This window comes from Camelus bactrianus, chromosome 8, assembly GCF_048773025.1.
Source record: "Camelus bactrianus isolate YW-2024 breed Bactrian camel chromosome 8, ASM4877302v1, whole genome shotgun sequence".
Lineage (NCBI taxonomy): Eukaryota > Metazoa > Chordata > Mammalia > Artiodactyla > Camelidae > Camelus > Camelus bactrianus.
This window is the reverse complement of record NC_133546.1, coordinates 1,179,380-1,204,420: the sequence shown is the minus strand read 5'-3', so window position 1 is coordinate 1,204,420 and position 25,041 is coordinate 1,179,380. Positions and strand designations below refer to the sequence as shown.

Here is a 25,041-nt window from a genome sequence, read left to right as displayed (position 1 = left end):
TTTTCATAAATTTGTGTAAAAACCGTTTACCAATATAGGAAAATGTTCTCTCTCAAGTGTGATCAGATCGAGGCACTGGTTTCACCTAGGCGCGAGCACTGTGACGCGTTCTAGATTTTACCCAGTTTCTCAAGTGCGACCATGACACGCGTAGAAGGGAGAAACACACCCAGGTGGATTCGGGAGCCGGAGGACAGGAAGCCAGCCGGCGTTTCCACCTGAAGTCCAGCACACCTGGAGCCCCGTCTGGCTGGTTTAAGGGGCCCTGCTCTGGGAGTGGGGACCACAGGCTCCCCCAGACTCCGCTTCTAGGACGGTTGGGGCGTCCCCCAGACTCGGTCTCAGCGCCGGCCAAGGTGCGTCCTGGGCTGTCAGACCCCGACTCCTCGCTGGCTCTGAAGGGATGAGGTAGAGCGCACCGCGTCGATCCCGCGGAGCTTGTGAGCATTTCTATATTACAGCCGGACAAGAAACAGAAGACGCCCTCCTCCCTCCCCCGCCCTGATTCCACTCTGCCCAGACCTTCTGGGCGTTCCTGCCAGGGAGCAGAGTCCCGGGGTCTCATTTTCCCGACGGGAGGAAGTGACCCCTCCTCTCCGAGTTTCAAGAAAGGGCGTTAAATCAGACCCGGGGGGAGGCCCCCAGGCCCCCACGTGCGTCTCTCCCCCCTGCTCCTTCTTCACCGAGGCTGACTGTCCGCACCCTGACACCGTCAGGACTGAGAGGCATGCAGGGCGGGCAGAGAAGGGGTCCTGTCCGGGCTCCATGCTGGGTTTGGGGACAGAAACGCTGACGTCGGGGTCCAGTCCTGTTTGGGGATGTTGGGGAAACAGCATGTTGACCCGCAGGATTGCCGTCCATTGCGGCCACCACGGTCCCCACACCCACCCAGCCTCCAGGTGACCAACTCCCAGGGTCCCTGGAGAATCGTTCGCATCTCTCAGCAGTTGAGGGGGTGGTTTTAATGAGCTACTTCCTTCTCCCTGCCCTGCCTCTCTCATCACCAGCTCACTCCGCGCCCCATTCCTCTCCTGGCGCCAGAAGCTCACGCAGCCATGACAACATAATTTGGCTTTTTTGACGGCAAGAAAAGCCTTCCCCGTGGACCCTTGGTGGACCTCCCCTCACTCCACTTGGCCAGAATGTCACCTCTGGCCAGGCCCACCACCGGTGCGGGGAGGGCCACAGGGGCCCCACCGCTGAGCTCCCAGGCTTGGACCCGGCCACCCCCTTGACGCCCGGGGCCACGCAGAGCAGGTTGTTTGAATGACAGAATTGATGCCATCTCCTAGTAGCTCTGAATGCCCCACGCCCTGGCACCTGACCGCTCACGTCTTACTCAGGAAACATCTGACTTCCCTCGATGGTGCGGCCCCAGTTCCAGGGCCGGGGAGGCGCAGGAGCGAAATGCACAGAGGTCTGCAGCGCCGGGGGGCCTACGTTCCGACGGAAGGAACGAAACGATAGCCAAGGACGAGTGGATGACAAAGCCCTGGAGGAAAGCAGATGAGAACGAGGGCGGGGAGAGCGGGGGTGCGACTTGAACGGAACGGTCGGTGCACTTCCTGACATGGACGTCGGGGTCCAGTCCTGACGAGGCGGGGCAGCGAGCCAGTGACGTCTGTGGGATGGGGGCGTCCAGACAGAGGGGGCGAACGTGCCCCCCCTTGCACAGTGCGGCCCCAGAGCCAGGTCGAGTTCAGTCTGGGCCAGAAGGCGGGATGTGCCGGTTACTAGGAAGTGCTCCGTTTCAGTTCCGGTGCGTTGGCAGGCGGGCTTTAGCCGTGAAGGGCTGTGCTGTCTGAAGGAGAGCCGCAGAGATGGGGACGCGCCCTTGCAGTTGATACTGTGACTTGGAGATGTCACTGAAGACACAGAATCTCCAAATCTTTCCTCTGACATCCTTGCTCTGTTGTCTTTGCCCTTGGACGGACTCCCCTCATGGTCACAAGATGGCTTCAGGCATCCGGCTTCTCATCCACACACCGCATGCTCAGAGGACACACAGCCCCTCCGTCTCTCTCTCAGGAAGCCCCCTTGCAGATGCTATTCAGGGGTCATTAGCCATAATTGGGTCCTACGACCAGGGCTAACCCGTCACTGGCAAGAGAAATGGAACTGATCCGAGTGATCTCCAGGGAGACCTGGATGCTAGGAAATCGTCAGAATCATCCACATTAGGGGGGCCTGCTGAGCCGCAGGTCGGCCTCACCTGCCCGGATGTCTCCTGGTTCTGCGGTCAGGTGGAGATGTCGCCGAAGGTCGTCTGCGTTACAGTTTCAATACCCAGTTACATAAATGCTGTTTCCTTGTGATTTTCTGGAATAAGCAGTTTCTAGGAGACACTTCATAGTTTTGATCTATATTTGAGTAGATGGTTTCAAGTTTTTTCCCCCAGTCACTCTCTATATTTATATCTTCTGATGGGGAAGAATAATTTAGAAACCTGAGACCAGGAAGAAGCCACAAATATAAAATTTCACGCTAAGCACTGTAAGCCGGTTCCCTTTCCTTGTGTCCCCATGCAAGATGACTCAAAAGCACAAGTTGTGTTATGAACCTGTGCCAAGGACAGGGCACAGACAGGCAGAGAGTGGCCCCAGCACAGAGTTTCGAGAGGGGATGATCATGAATTGGACCTCCTGGTGCTGGAGGGGTCCGCATGCCGTGCAGGCGGGGGCCCAGGCCAAGCGTGGAGGGTGTAGGATCAGGGAGGAGAGGGGCCGGAGCCAGCCTGGTCGCGATTAACAGCGGGGAGCGCCGGGGGAGCTATCGGGTTAAGCGTGGCTCAGGCTGACTGCCAGCGGCTGTGTTAGGCCCGGCATGGGGAGCTCTCTCCCCCTTTCTTGACGGCCGATGAGGGTTTGCCCACCTGCCGCCAGTCTGCAGGCTGAGGGCCCGCTGCCTGCCTGCAGGGCCCGTGTGTCTCACTGGCCATGTGAGCACGAAATCGAATTTCTGCCTGGCAAGGGGTCTGCTATCTGATGGGCAACCAGACCATCAAGGGATGTTCACTGCTTTTTCTTGTACAAATATGTTAGAATAAACACGGCTGAAAAGACTGCGGATGGCGTCAGCACAGCCTCAGCTGTTTCACTCGAGGCTTCAAAGGCGTCGGTTCTGCTTCTCGAGCTCGCTGTCCCTGCCAGGTGTGGGCATCTCTCAGTGCTCCTCTCAAGGGGCACGCGGTGTCGTGTAATCGTGCGTTCTCAAATCAGCGGCAGTGCTGGACTCTTAAGGCATCTCCAGCCCAGGTTGGGAGCAAACCCAGAGGGGCCGTGCCGTGGGGCTGCCTCCAGGCTGCTCCAAGGTCGAATGTTCAGAATGGGCTGGCAGTGACGTGGCCTCCCATCCCCACGCGGAGGACACCGGTGTCGACCCGAGCCTCTGCAGGACCCTGCATGGAGTTCACAGCAGCAGCTCGACTTCCCAACACGGCAGGGCACCCGGGCTTCCCCGAGCCGTGCTCCGACGTTGTCAACAGACGAGGTGTCCCTGAGAGTGTCTGGGGCCGCCCGTGTCCCTGGGAGTCCCGTCCTGGTTCTGCCTGCTCGGTCAGGAGCTGGGCCCTTTGCTTGTGCTTTCACAGCTCACTTTTCCCGGGCAGTCGTCTGTGAAGGTGTCACTTGTGGCCCACGGACGCTGACCCAGAGTCTGAAATGAGGTCTGTGGGTCATGAGCAGGTGCCCGGGCGCCCCGAATTTAGTGCACGTCAGCACCGGTGAGCGCAGGGCTGCCCCTCAGCCAGCTCCCTCGGTGGGCTGTCGGCTCCCAGCCACCGGTGCAGCCCCAGGTGGGAGAGGAGACCCGGGTGGGAGAACGGGTCCCTTTACCTGCCGATCTCATCCCGGTGACCGTGGTTCCACTGCCATCTGCACTGAACCACGCTGCATCTCAAGAGTACGAGTTAATGGCTTTGGATAAAACATGAGCGCTTAACTGTTGGCCGGATTGTGTCCGAGACGCTTTCATTTCAAAAACAACACTTTGAAAAGACATATTAAGTTTGCGTGAGTGGGGTGTTAAGTTCTCTGGTATCAAAGCGGCTACTGAGGGAGTGAGGGGCCGGAGGAGCTGGTGGTCACCCGGCTGGTTCCAGCCCGGCTGGACCCGACCCTCTAGCCAGTGGAGGGGCCCGGGGAAGCATTCCTGGGGCGAGAAATCCCATTCTTTCATTTCTATGGTGGGAAAAGAAGAAATAATGAAAAGTGTAAGGCTCAGAAGTGATCCCTCTGAAGTAAACACGCTCTCCCACCCCTCTCTCAGCGCGCGAGCAGGGCACCAGGGCAGCAGGGGAGGGTGAGGCGTCGAAGGAACCTTGTTCACCTGCTGAGAGTTGGCGGCCTCGGACCCCAGAGTCCCCCCCAGTGCCACGCCCCGCGCCCCGCCCTCGCTGGCTCTGATGTGTCGCCCGCATTTTCGCAGAATCTTTCTGGACCCCTGAGACCACGTCTGTTGCCCTGGGAGGCAGGTTCTCACAGCCGCCACGCACCCGATTGGGTGGTCGGTGTCCCCACGAGACGGGGCCGTCCTCGGGGTGACGTGGGTTTCCCCGTGTCGACGTGGGTTTCCCCGTGTCACCCACACCCAGCGCCCAGACCCAAGGGGCTTATGTAAAGCACCGTGAAGGGGGCCGGGCTGGGGCTGCCCCAGGCTGTTCGCCTGGGCTGGGGTTGGAACCCCGCAGGCAGACTGGTCGGGAGTCGTCACCGGTTCTGGAGTCCCTGCCGTGCAGCCACCAGCAGCCCGCACAGGCCCTGCCCGCCCGGCGTCAGGGCTGCACCTCGTCCTCGTGGGCTCTGTGGGGCCGGCGCCCAGCCCTCTCTCTTTGTTTTAACACAGAGACAGCCTTCATGAGTTAGCCTCGTGGGTTAGACTGAGCGACATGTCCGTCTGGAATGCTGAGGGCCTCCCCGACTCGCACGCCCTCCCGAGGTGGGGGGAGGCCCCCCGCGGCCCTCCTCAGCCCCCGCCCCACCCCGCGCCGCACCCGTCCCCGTCCTGGGCATGGCTGCTGTGCGAGGTGCTTCAGGAACGAGGTGGGGAGGGAGGGCTGTGTGTAGCTTTTTTCTTCCTACAGGCCGGGAAGGCGACATTTAATTGTCGCAAAGGTCACCAGAGGTCGTACCTCCCAAGCGGTGTCCTGTGATGCCTGGTGCCCCAGGTGCCTGGGGCCGAGGATGGGACAACCCGGAGGAGACACCCACTCTTCTCTCTTCCCTCCCTCCCCGCAGGTACGAGCAGCCGAAGTGCGACAATACGGCCAGGGCCCATCCGGCCAGGACACGGGATCTGTACAAGGGTCGCCAGCTCCAGGGTGAGTGGCGCGGGGGGCTGCTCGGGTGCGCCGGCCACCTCTCTGAGCTTTCTTGTACATTTTGGATCAAGGAAGGATGTCAAGTGAATTTAACCGCAAAGAACTATTTTAAATTCACAGAGGCAGTGAGTTCAGTCTTATGATTATTAAAAGTACCCACACAGAAGTGTCTTCAGGATGGTCTCCTCCATCAAAAAACCCGTAAGTGGTTTATGGTCCAACAGAAATGATCACTTCGACAGTTAACCCTAAGGCCTTGCCTGGACCCACGTCTTCCAGGAGTTTACGTGGGGCTGAAGGAGTCGGCGTGGTCTGCGCCGTGCACCGCCGCTGACCCCTCAGTGTTCGGCCATGAGGTTCACCTGATGAAACAGGGGAGTTTAGAGACAGGATTCCTGCAGCACGTGGTGGATTCGGTGGCATCCGTACGATGCGTCAAAGCTACTTGCTATTTTGTTTTATTTCGATCCTTTTTTTTCTCCTTTAAATGCCCCCGGATTGTGTATATTTATTTAGCCAAAGCCTCAACGACCATGAAAATCATTCTCTAATGGCTTTGCTTTAGAGCGTGTGTGGGACCTTGGTCTTAGACAAAATCTGGGTAAATTCCTGTTTAGAGACACTTTGTGGTCCTTGCATCGTTAGCGCTGCCGCTGATGAAAGGGGTTTCCCGTTCCACAATGTAAAGCCGTTTCCCTGCTTATGAGCAAAGGCGGAGGCGGCTAGACCATCCCTGGGACACCCCAGTGCCCATCCAGCGTCTCTTGCCTCTGAAGTCAGGTTTTAACACTGGTGGACAGTATTTTTTCTAACAGGAAAGAATGGATTTAGCAACTGCTTGGTGCCTGGAAAGCCTCCATGCCTGTTTGCTCTTTTTAGCTGATCTGAACCATGCTGCACAAACACCAAACAACCTGTTCTTTGTCTCTGAGGTCCAAGACTCTCAATTTTTGTTTTTTGATAATCCCAAACTGCATTACTTCTAAATCAAGCTGCGTGTGGTTTTTGCACATAGGAGTGCCATTCAAGCCCTGCTCCTCATCCATCAGAGGTGCTATGGCAGAGGCAGCCCCTCTGGGCTGCCCCGGGGGCCGCGCTGGTGGGAAGGAAGCTGCTTTGTGCTGGAATCCAGCACAGGGAGCCCGGGCTGGGACTGGACTGAAGTCTGGAGCGGGCATTCACCTTCCGGGAGAGGCTGATGTGCGATATTGAGAAACACGTCGTGGCATCAGTGCTGGTTTGTTTGGGAGTCAGTTTACCGCTTGAAGAAGGAGCATCCAGCACGGCAGGGAGACTGGGCCGCGCGGGGGCTGTGGAAAAGCGCCCGCCCGCTGGAAGGGGAGGGCCGGGAGGTGACCGCCACTCATCCTTAGACGAAGCTGGCGTCCTCAGGCACATGGGCTGTTTTGTGCAATGCTGTAAAGGTCAGTTTGTTTTGCAATTGTAGATGCTTGGGAGTGTGCCGTTCAGGACCACTTCATCACTCTGCCTTTTTGGAGATAATTATCCTTATTAGGGAAGAACAAGGAGGTCTGAAAATAACTCCTGGACCGAGGAGGCTGTTCTTGCAGGGAGGGCAGAACAGCTTGCAGAGCAACCCAGCACCGTGCTGGTGGGCGGACACTGAAGTCACCCAAAGTCTAGTGCACTTTCTTCTTAAAAGGCATGGTTTGCATTTTAAGCAGCTTTCCTAAGTTTCAGCCCACACGGGGCCTTTATTTTCCAAGCCAAGCTGACAACACCCTCACACACCATTCACATTTTTAAGGGGTCTGTTCACTGCCAGATGTTTATTTACATCCTGTGCAGGGCTTCGGGCAGATTTTTCCTGCTCTCACTAACGGACGGAAAGAGGCCTGAGAGCAGGTGTGTCGACAGGGAGAAATCTCACTCCCTTCTCCTACCCTGTCTTTCCTCCATCAGTTTGGGGGAAGCTCTGGTGTCTCCCCGGGGCTTTGGGGGACCCAACACTGACACTCTGAAGCCCCGCCAGCACCCGCAAGGGGGCGGCGGTGAGCGATGAACAGGGTCTCGGGTTTTCTGGCAGACTTGAAAGCGTGCGCCTCACTTCACTGCTTCGTCCCCCACTGGCCCCCAAGCTCCTCAGTGCTGGCGCCCAAATCTGGGGAGCACATTCATTCTGGTTAAACAGCCCTGCCTCACAGCGTCCCCGGCAGCTCCGTGGTCCTCGCCGTCGTCAGCAGAGAGAAGGCCCCTCCCTCAAAGGCCCTCGGGGGGTGAGGCCACCACACTGAGCTTCTGAAGTCAACAGCGAGGAAAGTCTCTTTTCTGGGGGCCCAGGGGTCGCAGGCACCACGGGACCCTGGAATCACTAGAAACCCTGAAGAGCGCCCCTGAGCTGCTCTTGTGCGATCCCAGCACCCTTCTGCTTGCTGTCGAAATTAACTATGATTTTCCGAGGCGGCAAAGAATGACCCCTACCTGCCCTCAGGGTGGCTTAAGGTGTTTTCCCAGAGGTGACGAGACCCCGCCCCTGAAGTCTGTGCAGGGGACGCCGTGGCACTCAGAGGCCAGGCTTTGCTTTCCCCTCACGCGGGCTGGGCCTTCAGGCTCTTTCAGAGACAACGTGAGGTGTCGGTACTTTACGGGTTAAAAACGCCAGCTTCTGAGATTTCAGTGTCCGGCCAAGACCCGACCTCACAGACCGTCTCAATTTTAGCGGAGCCGGGAACAGACGTGGGGTTCTCCACCCCTGCAGACACACCGCACGTGCTCCGCCCGGGGAGGTCTCCTCTCCAGGGCTGGCCTCTCCTCAGTCCCGGCTCGGAGAGGCTCCCTGGCACCCGCCTCCCCAGGGCTGCGCCCGGGTGAAGCGGCGTGGAGGCGGGCACAGGTGTGCTTTGCGCAGGAGAGGGTTTGAAAGAGAGTGCTTTGCTTTTAAGAGCAGTCGGATGACTTTGCTGCTGAAGATCGGTGCTTGTTCAGGGTCAGCATCTGGGCTGGATTCCAGATGTGGAGGAGGCCATTCTGAGCAGCGATGCTTCGGAGAGCGACCCGGGCTCCATTATTTTATTTCTTGACCAGTGAGCATGATGATTAAATGTGAAATTAAACTTGTACCTAAATAAGATTACTAATCCCAGAGAAGAAAATTTCATTGTATAGAAAGCATGGCAAAGAAACAGACCATTAAACCCAGCTTTATTGAGGAAAGGATGCTGTGAATAAAACTCAGTTAAAAGCGCCATGTCATTTCCATGCTCAAGACTTCGTAAGACAGGAACCCCAGGAAGAGGGGGCCGGGGGCCCCAGGGGGGCGTGCGACGTTCTGCAGGGCCGTCCTGAGCTGTGGCTCTGCCTCGCAGACGTGTCGCGGGAACTGGGAAAAGTCTGAACAGATGCAGCGGGTGTGTGTGGAACAGACCTCTGCTCGGCACTGAGTGTCGCTTTAAGAAAGAGCCGGTAAGACACTAGGACGTTGCAGCAAGCGTCTCTGAGGCCAGAACTAAAGCCTGACCACGCACCGCACTTGGCAGGAGCCGGTGAGGTTTTACTAGAACATTTTAAGGGGATGAGGAGAAACTGGAGAAGGCTGGGAGGAAACTGTGGGAATTACTCATCCCCCATGAAATGAGGGCAAATAAAGGCAAGGAGGCGCGGGCGGAGGGAAGGACAATGAAGGTCGACTGAGCGTTTTACGTTACTTACGAGAAGGTGCCTGGCCCTTTTTCCGTTTATTAAAACCTTGACCGCTGGATGGAAAGCGAGCGTGGAGGTTCTTTTCTGAGGTGGCTGGAGGCACGAGGTGGGGGCACTTCCCGGGCGTCAGGGCCCTGCTGGGGCTGAGAGGTGCAAACTCAGGAAGACCTTCAGGATTAGGTAAAGGGGCAAGAGAAGGGGGCAGGGAAGTGCAGAGGGGTTTTTTTTTCCACATTCTTCCAAGGGAGCGTTCACGACCCTAATTAATAGAAGCACTTTGCTCGCGGCTGGCAGGCGGCACGTCGAATTCTCTCACTCTTGCCCCCCGGGTCACACCAGCGGTGGTAACCGTGGGATCACAGGCCTGCCAGGTGTCCATCCTGATGGTGACGGCCATCACCGCCAGGTCGAGTTGAAGCTCCTGTCCCGGGGAAGTGGCCATCGAGGCCACCGCATTGCTGGCCCCTCTCCCCCGACGAAGCCACCTCTCAGCTGCAGTGACCCATCTGGTCTAAAAACGGAGACGCATGTGTCTGAGGGGCTGCCCTCCCCTGGAGCCACCAGGGACAGGACGTTCTGAGATTCCTGTGCAACTCATCTACCCATTTGCTGCTTTTTTTTTTCTTTTTTAAATTTAAAAACGAATTTTTATTGAAGTACAGTCAGTTACAGTGTGTCAATCTCTGGTGCATGGCACAATGTGCCAGTCAGGCATGTACACACATAGATTCGTTTTCTTATTCTCTTTCATTAAAGGTTATTACAAGATATTGAATACAGTCCCCTGTGCTATACAGAAGAAACTTTTTTTAAAATCTATTTTTATACATAGTGGCTAACATTTGCAAATCTCAAACTCCCAGATGTATCCCCTCCCACCCCCTTTCCCCTGTAACCGTAGCCTGTCACCATGTCTGCAGGTCTGTCTCTGTCCCATGCATTTGCTTCTTGTCCGAGAAGATGGCAGGTTCCCTTCTCAGGGCGGCTCGGCTGTGTTTGCAGAAGCCTGTGGTTGGCAGTGGCTGGGTGGCTGCACTGGTTTAACCGTCCACTGTCTCCATCAGGACGTTTTTGAAAACAGTTTTGTGATCTCTTCTTGGTCATGTTTGGGCGAGGGGCCCCACTGTCAGTTTCGCGCCGGGACCACACAGAGCTGGGCGCGCCCAGCATGATGGCATTTCCCATGACTCACCTGCGTCCACTCGTGAGCACCCACATGGGCCTTGAGAGGACAGGGTACAGGGTCATCTGTGGGGGAAAGGGTGTCGCTGAGTTGGGGATCGGGGCCGGGAAAGACCTCACAAAAAGGTGAGAAAAGATGGAGAAGTGGAAAAGACACGACGTATCTCAGGGACGTAGGCCACACAGTCTCACTGGATGAGGGGCCTGCTGGCTCCCACTTTGGTAGACATGGGGCTCTTACGGCAGAGGGGGGATAGAGGCTTGTGCGTGTTGGGGACCGCAGTGGTAGAAACCGCGGTGGTAGAAACAGTGAGAATGCAGTTAGCCTCGACTAGACAGACAGCAGGAAGCTGGGGTTGGTGAAACAGAAGTACATGCACAAATGGTAAAAAAAAAAAAAAAGCAGGTTAGCTTTTTGCATAGTTCTAAGGTAGGTAGACAAACCATCTGCCACAACACAATGTGCCCCAGGAAATCTGAGGGTGGGGTCCACGGCGACACCCACTCCCCGCCAGCGGCACACCACCCAGAGGCACTTTAGAAGGAGTCCGACTTGTTTTGGTTTTACTGTTTGTTTTACAGCCAGGTTTTAAATCTAAAGGGCCAAGTTAAAAACATTCTTTAAGATGGCAGGCCGTAATATCAGTTACATTAGCATAATAAAGTCTCGGTCAGTTTGGCCTCTGTTACTCGGAAAGTTACGACTATGCAGAAGAGAGATGAAGACAGTTGAGATCTCAATTAATCGTGAAAAAGCGTCTCCCAGGCAAATGGATAGTGTCAGCAGTACTTCAGAGACAGTTTAAATAACTTCAGAGGACACCGTGTTCTCAAGCTCAGTTAAATATGTTAAATTTGTGGCTTAACAGTTGTTATTCTGTGACAATAATTCCTGTCTCTTTATTAGAGCAGTTTGTCTGAAATAACCACTGTGAAAACTCGCCAAGTACAGTGCACGCTTGAAAAAACGATGAACTTGCTTCTCACTGGCCTGCACCCATCTGTGTGAGTTTAGGTTTTCCTCAGAGCTAATCTGGACTTACTGAGGCCGTGAAGCCTTTCTGTGCTACAGACTCATTTAAATAACGCACGTTCATGACTGACGCAGGCACGTGCGTGTCAGGGCCAGTCCTGCCGGGGGTCGCATCTGCCTCGGGGACCGGCCTTCACGACGGCGTCCGTCGTGTTGGAAACCTCTTTATCCAGAGCCACAGCTGCACGTTTACATCTTCTCCATCTGTGGTCCTTTCACTGTAAACGCGCTGTTTCCCCAGCCTTTCCTCAGCACCCCTGACAGTCCCCGATTTGGTCTGGCTTCTAGGATCTGCAGATCCCCCAGGGCTGGTTGGCACACAGGCCTGAGAGGAGTGTCCGTGGTCCTCCTCTCCCCCAAATGAAGCAGCTGCCCCCACCCCCCACCGCCGTCTGCCATCCGCGCTCCAGCCCTCTGCGGAGTCATCCCATCTCCCCCCACCTCCTGGTTCTACTGCGTCCAAATCCCAGGACCCATCAGAACACTTCGGTGGCACTCTGCCTTCTCTGTTTTATCTTCCTCTTATACCTGAGAATTTCTTCTTTTAAAATTCTAGCCCACTGAGCATCTGGCCCAATGCCAGATACTTTGGGAGACACGACCCAGACCTGTGCTCCAACAGTGACCACCGCACTTTTCTGGTCCCAGGACTGATGCTCGTAAACAAGAGAGCAAACTTGTAAGAAGTTAGAAAAATGAAGGAAATGGAGACTGGAGCGTAACAGGTTTCCCTTTATATCTGAACATGCCATGATGTCACTCGTAAAAGCTCCTTTCCAGGTTTTGTGCCAGTGTCAGGAGTACTTCGCCCGTGCCTTGGACGGTGCTGTTTGGGTCAGGACCCCCTTGGCAGTGTGCGGTGGTCCCCGCCCGGCGCAGTGCTGGGGAGTGGGTGAAAAATCACTCCCCCACCAGAAATTCCAAGGGGAGCAGAGACAGGCGAGATCCAATTATCCGAGCTGGATGTTGGCCAGAGCACCGGGTTGTGACTCTTGGAGCAGAGGCAGGACTGATGACAGGGGCAGCCGATGGTGGCAACTGAGCGCTGCTCTTCCTGATTTAACCCCCCAAGAATGCAACTGGACAGACCGAGACCACAGGCTCGAATACATCACTGTGTGTCAGGCTGCTCGGAGGCTCCCGGATGACCAATGATGGTAGGAAACTTCTCCAAACCTGGTTTATAATGAAGAACAGCAGGCCATGGAAACTTCTAGAATGTTTTCCCTGACAGGATGATTTAGGTTTTTTTCTTAGCTCTCCTCTGACTTGTGAAATCCAGAACGATTTTTCAAAAAAATCAAGGGTTTCTCCCTCTGACAGAAAAAGATAAATTGACTGTTCTTTGGTTGTTAATTATCTTTCAGAAATTCCTGAGATAAGTCGTTCAAGAGTGATTTTCAGCAGAAGAGTTTCAGAGTTCTGAGTTCCCATCCCACTTATCCATCTTTCCTCTGTGCTTTTGCTTGTTAAATTAGTTAACTTACTTAAAATGCGTAATGTCCTTATTTCCAGAGACTCTGAGGTACCGTTCTCTGTTCAGACACCTCAGAGTCTGACTGACTGATGCAGAATGGTGTTGTCATCAGAGATTCCTTACATTCAGAAAGTGTTAGTTTCTGATTTTTTAAAAATCTCCTGAGAAACATGTGCATCTGCCATGAAACAGCACTTTTGGGAGCACCCTTTGACAGGCTTTAAAAAGTGCCGTTGGAGTCAGTGTTTCGTTTAACACGTTACCCTGTTAAATGATACCCACTTGTTACCTTACACAGGGATAAATTTGTTAATTCAAGGGCAACAGAATAGGAATTCTATCTTTGTAACTTCTCTAATGAAGAAATATCTTTGAAGAAAAGAAAGGAACAAAATAGGTACCAGAAAGTCCATGCTGTGCGCACCCCGTCCCCAGCAACCCTCCCTTTGTCCTGGTCACACCGTGTCATTTGCTGATGTCACTCTTTATCACTGAGTGAAACAACTCTTCTTGCACATCCTTCTTTCCCAGAATGCACCTGCCCTAGAGTCCACTTCCGTGTGATGTCTGGTTGACCACTTAAGACCTAACTCAGTGGACATGGGGAGGTCGCCCTGTGTCCAGATTGCAGCTGCAATCCTCGTCCTCCCACCACGAATTCAAAGCCCTTTCCACCGCGTGCCGTTGTTTCTTGTGTCAACAGCTCTGCAGAGGCTATCCTCCAGGAAGGAGAAGCTGAGACACAAAATGATTTTCAGCAGAAGAGGACTGTTTTTGTGCCCTGGCGCATGCAGTCCGTAGAAGAGAAAAGTCGAGGGTTTGGAGGGCTGGTACTCTGAGGCCCATGACCGCTGAGAAGGCAGGACCTCTTCAGCTGGTGCATGAGGCTGAGTTTCTTGGCAGCCAGCCTGGCAAGTGCTGGAAAGAGTGGTCTTTCTTGGCAGCGCCTCCCTATGGAGAAGGTTTAATTCCGTAGCTCATCTAGCTGACAGTGACTTAGCTCTACTTTTACCTAAATGAATATGGATGAAATGATCTCTTTACTTATCTTATGACTCTACCATCGAGGGCATTTCTATATGAACTCTTTCAATATATGAAACCAAAGAAGCGAGTGGAGACTCATGCAGCAAGCAGGTCACTATGCAGGAAAGAGAGAGGACAGCGGGCAGGACTCGGGTCAGGTCCTGCTAAGGAAGGTGATCTGTGTCCTGCAGGAGTTTTGTCTGAGACTTAGAGAATTAATTTTTTATGACTCATTTATTTATTTCTAAAAATTAAAAAAAATTAATTGAAGTGGAGTTGATTTACACTGTTGTCAGTTTCAGGTGCACAGCAGAGTGATTCAGTTGTGTGTGTGTGTCTGTATCTGTACGTCTGCAGAGATGCATATATATATTCTTTTTCAGATTTTTTCCATTACAAGTTATTATGAAACACAGAATAGAGTTCCCTATGCTATGTAGTAGGACCTTGCTGTTTACCTATTTTATATATAATAATGTGAATATATTAATTCCAAACTCCTAATTTATCCCTCCTTTCCCCACTGGTAACCATAAGTTTGTTTTCGATGTCTGTGAGTCTTTTCTGTTTTGTAAATATTTTCAATTATAACATTTTTTTTTAGATTCCACACATAAGTGATAGCATATATTTGTCTGTCTCTGTCTTACTTACTTCACTTAGTATTATCATCTCCAGGTCTGTCCACGTCACTGTGCATGGCATTATTTCATTCTTTTTTATGGCTGAGTAGTATTCCATTCCATAGATATACCACAGATTCTTTACCCAGTCATCTGTCAGTGGACATTTAGGTTGTTTCCATGTCTTGGCTGTTGTAAATAGTGCTGCTGTGAACACTGGGGTGCAGGTGTGTTTTCAAATTAGAGTTCCCTCTGGATAGATGCCCAGGAGTGGGATTGCCGGATCATACGGTGAGTCTATTTTTAGTTTTTTAAGGAACCTTCATACTGTCCTCCAAGGTGGCTGCACCAATTTACATCCCCACCAGCAGGGTAGGAGGGCTCCCTTTTCCCCACAGCCTCTCCAGCATCTATCGTTTGTGGACTTTTTGATGATGGCCTTTCTGACTGGTGTGAGGTGGTACCTCTTGTAGTTTTGCTTTGCATTTCTCTGATCATTAGTGATGCTGAGCACCTTTTCCTGTGCCTATTGGTCATCTGTGTGTCTTCTGTTTAGGTCTTCTGCCCATTTTAAGCTAATTTTTAATTTAAAAAACTCACTGACAGGCTTGTGGACAATGTCTGCCCAAGACAAAACCGCAGTAGCTCTGAGAACCACCGCAGCATTCATACCGGTCAGTATTTACCGAGAGCTTGGAAGGCATATCAGTCCGATGTTTCACGCATATTCATTCACTTAATCTTCGCTGCAGCCCTGTGAGGAGGGGCCGTTGTCTCTGTGCTTTAGAGATGTGCATCTTGATGCTAAATGTGCCAGGTCTATGTAGCTTAGGTGTCACCACAGCAGCACAGTGAAGCCAGTTGTCATGCTGAAGCCAGAGGTACACAGGAACATACCCGTGTACACATGTACACGTTTACAAGAATCTTACTGGAACAAAATTCTCTTTACGATGCTCTCATTATAAGGTGGGCTGTACTGAATGTGATTTGCTGTTAAAGGAACCAGAAGTAAATTATTGTAAAGTTGCTGTCCCATGTCACGGAACACACACACACAGACACCCCCCCCCCTCCAAACACCATCTGTGTCCAGTCTGAATGAGGCTCAGGTTACCGGAATGAATACAGGTGATCGGAATCTTTCTCCACCCCCTCGTCCGTTCAGTCTTGGGAGGCAGTGCTGTGTCACTTCTCCTCCCAGAGGCTCCCCGACGCCTGACCGCCGGCCGCGGAAGATGCTAAGGGGTCCTGCCTGAACTCGCCCTCTGCGGCTTGGCTGCGGCTGTAGGGTGAGGGCACATCGGGAAGGATGGCGCCCACCTTCCCCCCGTGCCCATTTCCAGCCCGACAGAGACAGGAGCTAGAATCCGAGCGCTGGAGCCCCGCGGGGGCGCCGTCCACTCTGCACCCTGCGGGGGGTGTCTGAGACCTGCAGTTCCGCGATCTGGGACTAAAATCAGTCCTGCCCTCGCGCCCGTGCCCCGGGCTCCCTTTCCTCCATCTTGGCATTGAGTTTTGGTGGATTCATCTTTCAGGCTCGCTTTCCTTATTAAACACAGATCAGGTAGGATCGAACCTCGGAAGCAGTTACCAGCCCTACGTTTGCCGTTAGGTTTTGCGCATCCCCTCGGGGGAAGTGTCCTTTTCCTGTTGGGCTCTGCTACGGCGTGTACGCAGCGGAGGCGGGCGAGGGGCCGGTGGCCCAGGGCCCAGGGCCCCGGGCAGGCGGCCTGGCCCCGGCCGTCCCGCTGGCAGGAAAGCTCCTCGCGGCCCAGAGGAAACAGGCGCGCTGGGCTTCCTTGCCACTAACGGCGGGGCAGAGCCACGGAAGGTTCTCACTCGGCTCAGGACCAGGAGGTCCCTCAGCCCCAGTCGCCCAGGCCTCACTGCGCCTGTTCTCTTCATCAGCCTTCCCTGTTCGCGGCGGCGGGCTTGGAGAGGGGCCTCGCGCGCGCTTTCCGTGTCTACTTGACCCTTACTTTCCCTCCGTGTTGATTTCCCTCCCCTTTATTTTAAATTTAGTTTCACTCTGGCGCAGGGCACGTTCTCAGCCGTCCTCCCGGGGCTACGTAGGCGCACGCCCGCCCGAGGCCCGCAGTCGGACGCCCCGTGGTCTCCAAGCCGTCGGGGGCGCGGCTGCGCGGGGCGGGCTCGGAGCGCACGCGCGGGGCGACGATGGCCCCCGGGGCCGCAGGAGGGACGGGCCCCGCCGGCGCGGCTGCGTCCGCCGGTCGTGGACGCACACCGAGGAGGGCAATGCGTGTCTTCGCGACGACGCACCTGACAAGGAGAGAGCCCAGTGATTTATGCTCGCTGTTCAAGGGGATCAAATCCAAACAGGGAGCGGATTCTCCTTTTTCCCGACTGGACTGATTGCCTGGTCCTGTCCGGCCCGTGGCACGGGTGGGAGTGGAGCGCGGCGCGGGCAGCCGCGGGCTCCGGTGCGCTTGGAGACGGGCGGCGCCTCCCCGACGGCGCGGGGGCGGGCGGGGCCGCCGTCCTGGAGAGGAGACTGAGGCTCTTGGAAAGGCAGCAGTGCGGCCCCGGGACCCCTGGGCGAACAGTGAGCTGCTCTGTGGCCACCTCCCCAGGCAAAATACTGGGTTGCGGAAAATATTCCTGCCTTAAGTTAATAGAACCCTGAAAAAATTTAAATAAACATCGCAACGTTGAGGGAAAGTGTTTCATTCCAAAATGAAACTGGATTTCAGCTTCTCCGTGTCAGGACCAGTTTGTGACAGTCTGTTTAGAGTGTCAGGAGCGGGCCTATGGGTAGTCTGTCAGAGAGAATAAACACAGTCTCAGCAGTGAGGAAAAAATTGTGTAATTTAGAGACGTCGTCTGAGTCTGCTAACGTGAAACCGGCAGTGCGTCCAGGACCACGCGCCGTGGCCCATCGTGGTCTGCGCGTCCACACTTCATGTGTTTACTCAGTGGGGTTTCCATCCGGAGGGTCGGGGACAGAGCCCTGGGCTAGGGCGCTGGGCGGGTCCTGCGGACTGGTGTCGTCCGCACTTGGGAGATGCCCTTGGAATCTGTGATGGGGTCACCGGCTCTGCCATCCCTAGGGGCTGGTCCACCCAGAGCGCTCACTCCAGGGCTGCCCAGCCCCCTGTGCTCTTGCTGGCCGCCGTGGGGCTGGGGTGAGCCCATCACCGAGGCGAAGTCAGCGAGCGCCCAGGACAAACCCCAGGTGGAGACATCTGTCTCCTGCTGGGCTGATGGGCAGGGAAGGGGGACTCACAGTTCCTGCCACCTCTTTCTCCAGGGTGAACAGACCTCCCAGCTCAGTCTGCTGCCTCGAAAGGAAGATCTCAGTTCCTAGAACCCTCGCTTGGCTGCTCCCTCCGGCTTTGCTCCCGGAGGGTGTGATCTTCATCCTCTGAAAACTCACGGTAGGGAGGAGCCCCTCCTCTGAGCTCAAGTTCCAACCTCGTGGTCTCCGACATGCCTTTGGTTGCCCTTACGAGCTTTGTCCTGACTCTTCCCGTGTAAAAGCCACGCTGGGAAAGGGCACCTGAGACACGCGGGCATCGCTTTCTCCCACGTGGTCCACTGCGCTCAGCATCCCCACCGTCAGGTGGCCGTGGGTCCTGAGCATCACGTCCTCAGACAGTTCAGGCTGATCTGGTGTGCATGGGCTACCTGAGCTGTGGTTCCTGAAGATTTAATTTAACTGGTGTTTTGTCAGCTGGGAAAGTTTAATCCAGCTGGTACTCAAATCACTGGGCCAGACTTTCCACAGGAAGGCATCCTTGCACCTCCACCCCCTTTTATGGTTAACAGCACTCTGTGTGCTACGGCCCGGGGACCTGCGTGTCATCCAGGTCAGCTGATGGCTCAGACCCTTGAGTAAACAGACGCACTGCTGCGTGTGCAGCTCCACGTGTGAGCAGACTACCTGGTGGAGCAGTGGGATGAAGCAGGCCCAGAAGCCCCCTGCGGTGTGTGTGGTGTGGGGTGTTCCAGTGGGCATCGTCTTTCTGCAGTTTGATGTAAGCGGTTTTGTAAAGCCCCGTCGGCTGAAGTGTAGGCGTTCCCAGTGCCTGAGGGCTGCCTTTGCTGATCCCCCAACCCATATTCCCCTCCGGCATTCAGGCACCTGCTGGAAACGGGGAGACTTGGCAGAGGCCGACCACAGGGAGGTGGTTGTTATGCTGTGAGAATGCACCACATCTGCGCCTGTTCTCCCGGGAAAACTTGCTGCTCAGGATCTGGGTCAGGATCCAGATAAGTCACTCCTGGTGGGGGTGTCTTGCTTATCTCCAGCTTGGGGCTCCGTCTCCTTCACTGGCGCTGCCTTGTCAAAGGTTTGTAGGGTAGTCAGCTACAGTGTGTCAGATTTTGGTGTTAGGAGGAAAAAAAAGATTCGTGGGGCAGGAAGACCAGTCGTACACAGCCTGGTCTGATTCCCCAAACTCAGCAAAAATCTGTCCTTCCCAACAAACCTGATCCCTCAGGCGCTGGAGTCACCTGTGGGAAGCATCTGGCCCCGAGCTGGTTCCAGTAAGTACGGGGCTATTGGTGTCAGGAAGTTGGAGGAGAAGTGGGTGAACCCCACCCGAGCGAGGCGCTGAGCGTCCCTGGAGAAAACGGGCTTTGAGCTAAAGTATTGAGAACAAGTATTGAGGAAGACGGGGTGGGCGGAGCCGAGATGATGCTCCAGGTGAGGCCAGCGCCCTGGCGCCAAGCAGACAAGGAACTGTGCAATCGGTCACCCTGAGAGTGTGTGGAAGGGCTCGTATTCAAGGAGGAGGTTGATGGGGCTTCTTTGGTTTTGTTTTTACGTTTAATCATATTGTTACACTTTTCTAAGGAGGATGGGGTGTCCAGTTACTGTCATTGATTGTAGATCCAAGTGAGACACACCTGTAAGCTTGTCTTCAGAGAGCCCGCCCTTTTCCTGAAGCCCCCCAGGGCCTCGGCTCCCGGAGTCAGGCTCATCCCTGTCGCTGTTCGGGCACCGAAGGCAGAATAGGGGAGGGCGGGGCTGCCGGCCGTTCAGCTGGTTACAGAGTGGACTCTAGGTTGCACGTGCAGGCTCAGGAGATCAGTGCTCATCGCCAGGGCCACGATCCACCACCACCCCCTTGTGCAGCGTTTCCAGAGTCGATGCTTCATAGACACAGTTGCAGTTCTGGAATCTTAACACACCTTCATGGGAGCGTTTCACGTGGCAGGAGGCTGTCTGATACTTCATTGATTGATGGTTGATTGAGTTGGTTAATAGTTAATGGCTGAGCCCAGGATCATGAGACGTAACATCCCGTATTAACACTCCAGACCAATAGCCAGGGCTTCCTTAATTTGATGAATTTCCAAAACCTGAGTAGGGCAAGTGGCAAAGGCTGGCTGAGGTGCAGAAGTGCTCTCTGAGCGCGGCCACGCCATTCTGGTCTTGGCTGGGCTTTTGTATGAAGAGGGTGCGGTCTGGTCAGAGGTTGGGGACCTGGGGGCCTCGGTGCGGCCACTGTCCAGCAGCGAGTCCTGAAATCTGTCCCTTGAGTCTCTGCTCATCAGAAGGAAGGGGTAAAGCCCCCCACCTCCCAGGCTCCCCGAGGCGGAGCTGAGGCCGTGTCTGTGGGTTTGCTCAGCACAAGGCTCGGGGCTGCGATGGTGCATGCTGACTGAGACGGGCTGACGGCCACGTCCATGGGATGTTCTCCCAGTGAGTGGGGGTCTCAGAGCCCCGCCACTTCCTCCCAGGCTGTACTGGACATCTTGGATACTTAGACCTCACCAAAAAGAATCATGGTTTTATTTTTTTTAATTAAAGAAAAATATTTTGAGTTACCATTGGTGTATAACATTATATAAGTTTCACACGTACTGCATTATATTTCACTTCTGTCTACACTGCCGTGTGCTCACCACCAAGATTTAGTTTCCATCTGTCACCACACAGTGGACCCCCTTTACCTATTTAACACCCTCTTCCCTCCCTTCTCCACTGGTAACTTCTGTGTAGCTAGGTGTTTGTTTTGGTTTTGTTTTTTAATTTATTTTGTTTGGCTTTTGTTTATTTGTTTTTTAGATTCTCCGTATGAGTGAAATCATATGCTATTTGACTTTCTCTTTCTGACTTATTTCGCTTAACGTAATACCTTTCAAGTCCATCCATGCTGGTGTAAATGGCATTATTTTATTCTTTTTTATGGCTGAGTAGTAGTCCACTGTATAAATACACCACAGCTTCTTTATCTGGTCATCTTCTTTTTGACAGTTAGGCTGCTTCCATATCTTGGCTGTTGTAAATGTGTTGCTGAGAACACTGGGGTGCATGTGTCTTTTCAAATTAGTGTTTTCATATTCTTTGAATAAATGCCCAGAAAGTGGGATTGCTGGATCATACAGAAGTTCTACTGTTAATTTTTTGAGGCCTCTCCGTACTAGCCCCATAGTAGCTGCACCAGTTTGCAAGGACTTGCTTAGATTGTAGAGCTATTTAGAATATGTGTTTCTAAAAGAGGGCCTGTAACCGAAGCGGGAGGTCAGCGTTTGCAGCTGACTCCCAAAGGTCAAGCCACTAGACAGATAACTGCCAGATGTCCAGGCAGCCTGACGGCTTGGGGATGTCCCTGCAGGGGGGTGTGCGTTTACACCCTACGCACTGCGCGGATGTCGGCCGTCTTGGGCCTCGTCCTCTGGAGGCTTTATTGCAGAGATGCTCGGTTGGTGACGACAGTGGTGGGTTTCTCTCGGGGCGGGGGCTGGGGGCCAAGTTACAATCAGTGTGGCCCTGAGGCCTTAACCTTAACCCTTGCATTGAAAATTGATTAAAACTGGGACTTCTTCCTAAGATGTGGACATTCCAGCAAATACTGGGGTGAGTCCAGGTCCCGAGTCGGCTGACCAGAGTCTGCCGGCGTTTCCTCGAGGGTGGGGCCACTTCTACCTCTTGCCCTCCGGTCACTCCCCACCTCCTTGCGGAAATGCGGTCAGGAAGGCGGTGCCGGCGGGGCGGGAGGAGGAGCCCGCAGAGGAGGGCTGGAGGAGCTGCCGTCTCCGACGTCCGAGCGGTCCTGCAGTCCGCAGTGTTGCGTTGTTGTGAATCATTCTGTTTGTACCTCAGACAAAGAGAAGAGTTCCAAACGTAGGCAGAGAGTTGCAGTGATGTGAGGAGGAAGCACTTTTTTTCCTGCAGAGGAGAAAACGGCTCCCATGGGCTGTTGCTCACACGCGCTTCCTGGGAGCGGGCCCTGGCGGACCGCGGGATCCCGACGGCTTGGCTCCACTGCCCCAGAAATGTTTCAGAAGGTTGACATTTCCGGTGTAGAGAGTCTTCTTTGTTTAGATTCAGCCCCAGTTTCTCATCTCATTCATCAAATTGTCGACTTAGTGCACCATTTTTGGCTCGGGGTGGGGGCAGGTCTAGACGTAGAGGAAAAAAATCAAAACATGTTGCTTGAGTCACTTCCAAAATGTGGCCGGACCTTCTGCTTCTGCAAGACCCAGTCTTGGGTGACTTGCCCCAGTCCTGCCAAGACTGTAGCTGCTTCCTTCCACAGGGAAGGAAGAGAAAGCCACTGAGGCAGCTCTTTCCTGCTGCAGTCATCTGGGAAGGTTTACGTGAACCCTCGCATTGAAAACTGACTAAAACTGGGACTTGTTCCAAAGATGTAGACGTCCTAGCAAGCACCTGGGCACTTCCTTGAAGGTGGCGTCCCTGCCGCCTCCTGCCCCTCGTGTCTGTTTTAACTTTCCCCCCAGATCATGAGACGGCAAAGGCTCAGAGATGGCCCAGGTCCCTGTTCCACTGGGATGCTGGTGGGGGAGTTCCCCAGAAATGTGGGCGGGGCAGCCCCAGCCTTTGTGCAGACTCCCCCCGCCCGTCACCTTCACTTTGTTTCTGTGTTTGGGGCTCTGCAAGGGGAGCACTGCATGCCTTTGGGTAATTAAAACCCCAGCTGGCTCAGACTCACGTTCGGGTGACGTTGGCTGCGGCTCACCGGGCATTGCGGCCGTGTCCCTCGCCTCCTGTTTTCTCTGGTTCGTTGTGGGCCAAGGGTAGTTCTGTGGTTCATGACTCTTGGAAGGATCTCCACCCCATCTCCATGGCAGTGTTTGTGGGTGATGGAGGGGTCTGACCCAGCCGGATGAACAAGGAAGGAAAACAGACGGTGAAGGCCGGGCAAGCCGGGAGCCTCCGCTGACTCGACGGAGCGGCCAAGCCCGGAGCTCCCCCGCCACACCCACCCCGGGGCCCGCGCGCCCGCCGTGAGTCGCGTGCTGACTGCCGCTAGGAAGCTGCGGAAGTCAGGGTCCCCTAGACGTTGTGGGATGGTCCAAAAACGCTTGCTCACTGCTCATCTTGTAAGAGTTTAGTAAAATCCAGCCTCACTTGAAATCAAACCCAGGTCATGGCTGCTATAAAATATAATTTACAAGCACATCGTGGAGTGCAAGCTTATTTTTTTTGACAGAGACGAATGGGTTTTTACTGGTCTGTGGTTTGAATGTACGGGCCATCTATCTTGTTGTTAAGCCCGTGTTCTTTCTTGAATTCCTCATTGCACTTACAAGAGACTGTCAGAGCAAACTGCCGAAAGTAAAAGTGAACGAACCAGGAGTTTGGAGAGAAGGATTTCTGTTTGAACGGAAGATGTTCCTTAAATTACACCTGGGGGGAGGAAAGGAGAGAAAGCAGCCTTGCTGTGTGTGGGCACCTGGACCGAGTCCGTTCTCCTGGCCTGCGCAGTGGGTGTGCGCTGGGCTGCGGGATTTTCACACCGAGTTCTTGAGACAGAGGAGACCTCCCTGCACCTCTGGGTCCCTGTACCCGGCTGTGTCTTGCTACACAGCTGAGAGTCCATCAGACATCCTGCTGGGATACATCCCACCGGTGGGGGCACAGATGCGGCCCCTCCGCTGCAGGGTCCTGGGCAGTCCATGTGCCTGTGTCCCCCGTGCAGCGGCCGCGGGGCGGTTACCACTGGGGCTGGGGTGGGAACAGTGTTGCTATTTTGTTTTCACAGACCTGAAACACTTGGTAATTGGCACTTACAGGGACAGCCCTGGTTTAGTCCTGCAGGAAGGTGGCCCATTGTCTCAGGAACTATTCCAGGAACATGCCCAGAAACGCAAGCCTGCACTGATGGTCCACTTGGGGTGGGGGGTGGCTGGGCAGTGAATAAACAAGCTTGCGGGGCCAAAACCAGGAGGGGTGCTTCCACACCCGGTGCAGGAGCCCAGCTTTCTGTTGTTTTATGTGAACACGCACAGTCCTTGGGCACGGTGGCCGCGACTTTCCGGGGACTGCGTGTGCGGTGGTCAGAGCCCCTCCCCTGGGTGCTGTCCTCCCCCCACGGCCCCACCGTCCCGCGTCCACGCGGAGAGCAGAGGGAGGCCCGCGCAGCCCCAGCTCACCGCGCGCCCGAGGGAAGCGGCTCTGGGGCCCAAGTCCCCAGGTGATATGAGAGAAAGCACTGGCTGTGTGAGGTGGAAGTGTAGGGGCTGGAAGGTGCAAGTTAGTGGATTTCACACAAACCCCAGGTGCGAGGACCTCCTCTGTGAGCCCCGGGCCCCAGGCGGGGTGCGCGGGCCCCAGCTGGGATGGGCGTGTTGGACGTGATTGAGGACAGTCAGTGCTCGGGAGACGACACACGGCTCAACATTTCACCGAGGGGTTTTGGACTCGGAAGGAGCCCTGTGTCTGGCTGGGGGTGGCGGTGGGGTCGCGCTGCTTGCTGGCAGGTGGCAAGGTCAGGAGCAGGCATCTCTGTTTCAGGGGTGTGGGTGCCGAGGGCAGAGGGTGTGGCCACCAGCTCCTGGGCTGCAGTCCCCTGCTGTGCGCTCCCCTCAGGGTCCCCCACTGCGTGTTCCCCTCAGCCCCCCCCACCCCGCACTCCTCGCGGGGGCCCCCCCAGCCCCGGCTTAGTGGCGGCTCGGTGGCTGTGGATGTTTGCCTTCTTTTCTCCCCGGATGGTGGTGCTTCACACGGTAAGAATGAGAATGGCTGCAGTTTTATTTCCCTTTTCTGTAAACGATCAGCCCCGTGAACGGTTTTATTCGATGCCTCACTTCCCCTCCTCGTCCGCACGAGGAGGGCCTCCCACCAGGGCACTAACCCGCTTTATCTGCACGTGTGGACCCAGGTGACGTCCGGGGTCCGGGAGGAACGTGGTTTGCGCCTGGGCCCCGTCCCAGGCCCCAGTAACACGTGGGGAGAGAGCAAAGCGCACGAGCAACCTGTGATTAACACTTACTTTCAGGTAAAGGTGATTTAGAAAAAATTTACAAACCACTTAGCTGCTTGTTTGTAGTTTGAAATAGTGTACGTGAAATTAAGGGGTTTAATATCCTGGTGCCTGAGGTTCGCGTAGAGTTATTGACCTTGAGGTTCTGTTAGTCTTCAGGCAAGAGTGCGTTTCATCCTTCGACAAGACGCAGTCATCAGCACCCTCCTTCTGTTTCTAGAGGAGCAGCTGTAACTTCCCGGCTGCTGCTCACAAGCCTTGAAAGCAGCAAATGGTGGGTCTCGTTTCTGGGGGAAAATGTGTTCACATTCCTCTGCGGAAAGAGCACAAACTAGGCTTCCCTGAAAATTTCTGATAAATTCTGAAAATTTGGGGAGAAGGCCTGGTCTTATGTGTGTGTTTAAAATCCTGGCTTTGCTGCCATAAAACTTTGATCCTCAGAGATTTCAGGCTGCAAGGAGAATTTTCAATCTACCCAAGTTCCTCTGTCTCGTATTTTTCACCGAAGACACTACACAGGCCTT

At 54.6% G+C, this 25,041-nt stretch overlaps 1 protein-coding gene across 2 annotated transcripts in view; it reads left to right on the top strand.

Moving 5' to 3' along the window:
- The window catches only part of SMOC2 (SPARC related modular calcium binding 2), a 142,844-nt gene that overhangs the window by 101,540 nt on the left and 16,263 nt on the right, over nucleotides 1–25,041 (top strand). For both annotated transcript variants that reach the window (XM_074367953.1, XM_074367954.1), the window contains exon 9: nucleotides 5,235–5,317. In XM_074367953.1, coding sequence (XP_074224054.1) covers nucleotides 5,235–5,317 — 83 coding nt within the window. The remainder of the gene's footprint in view (nucleotides 1–5,234; nucleotides 5,318–25,041) is intronic.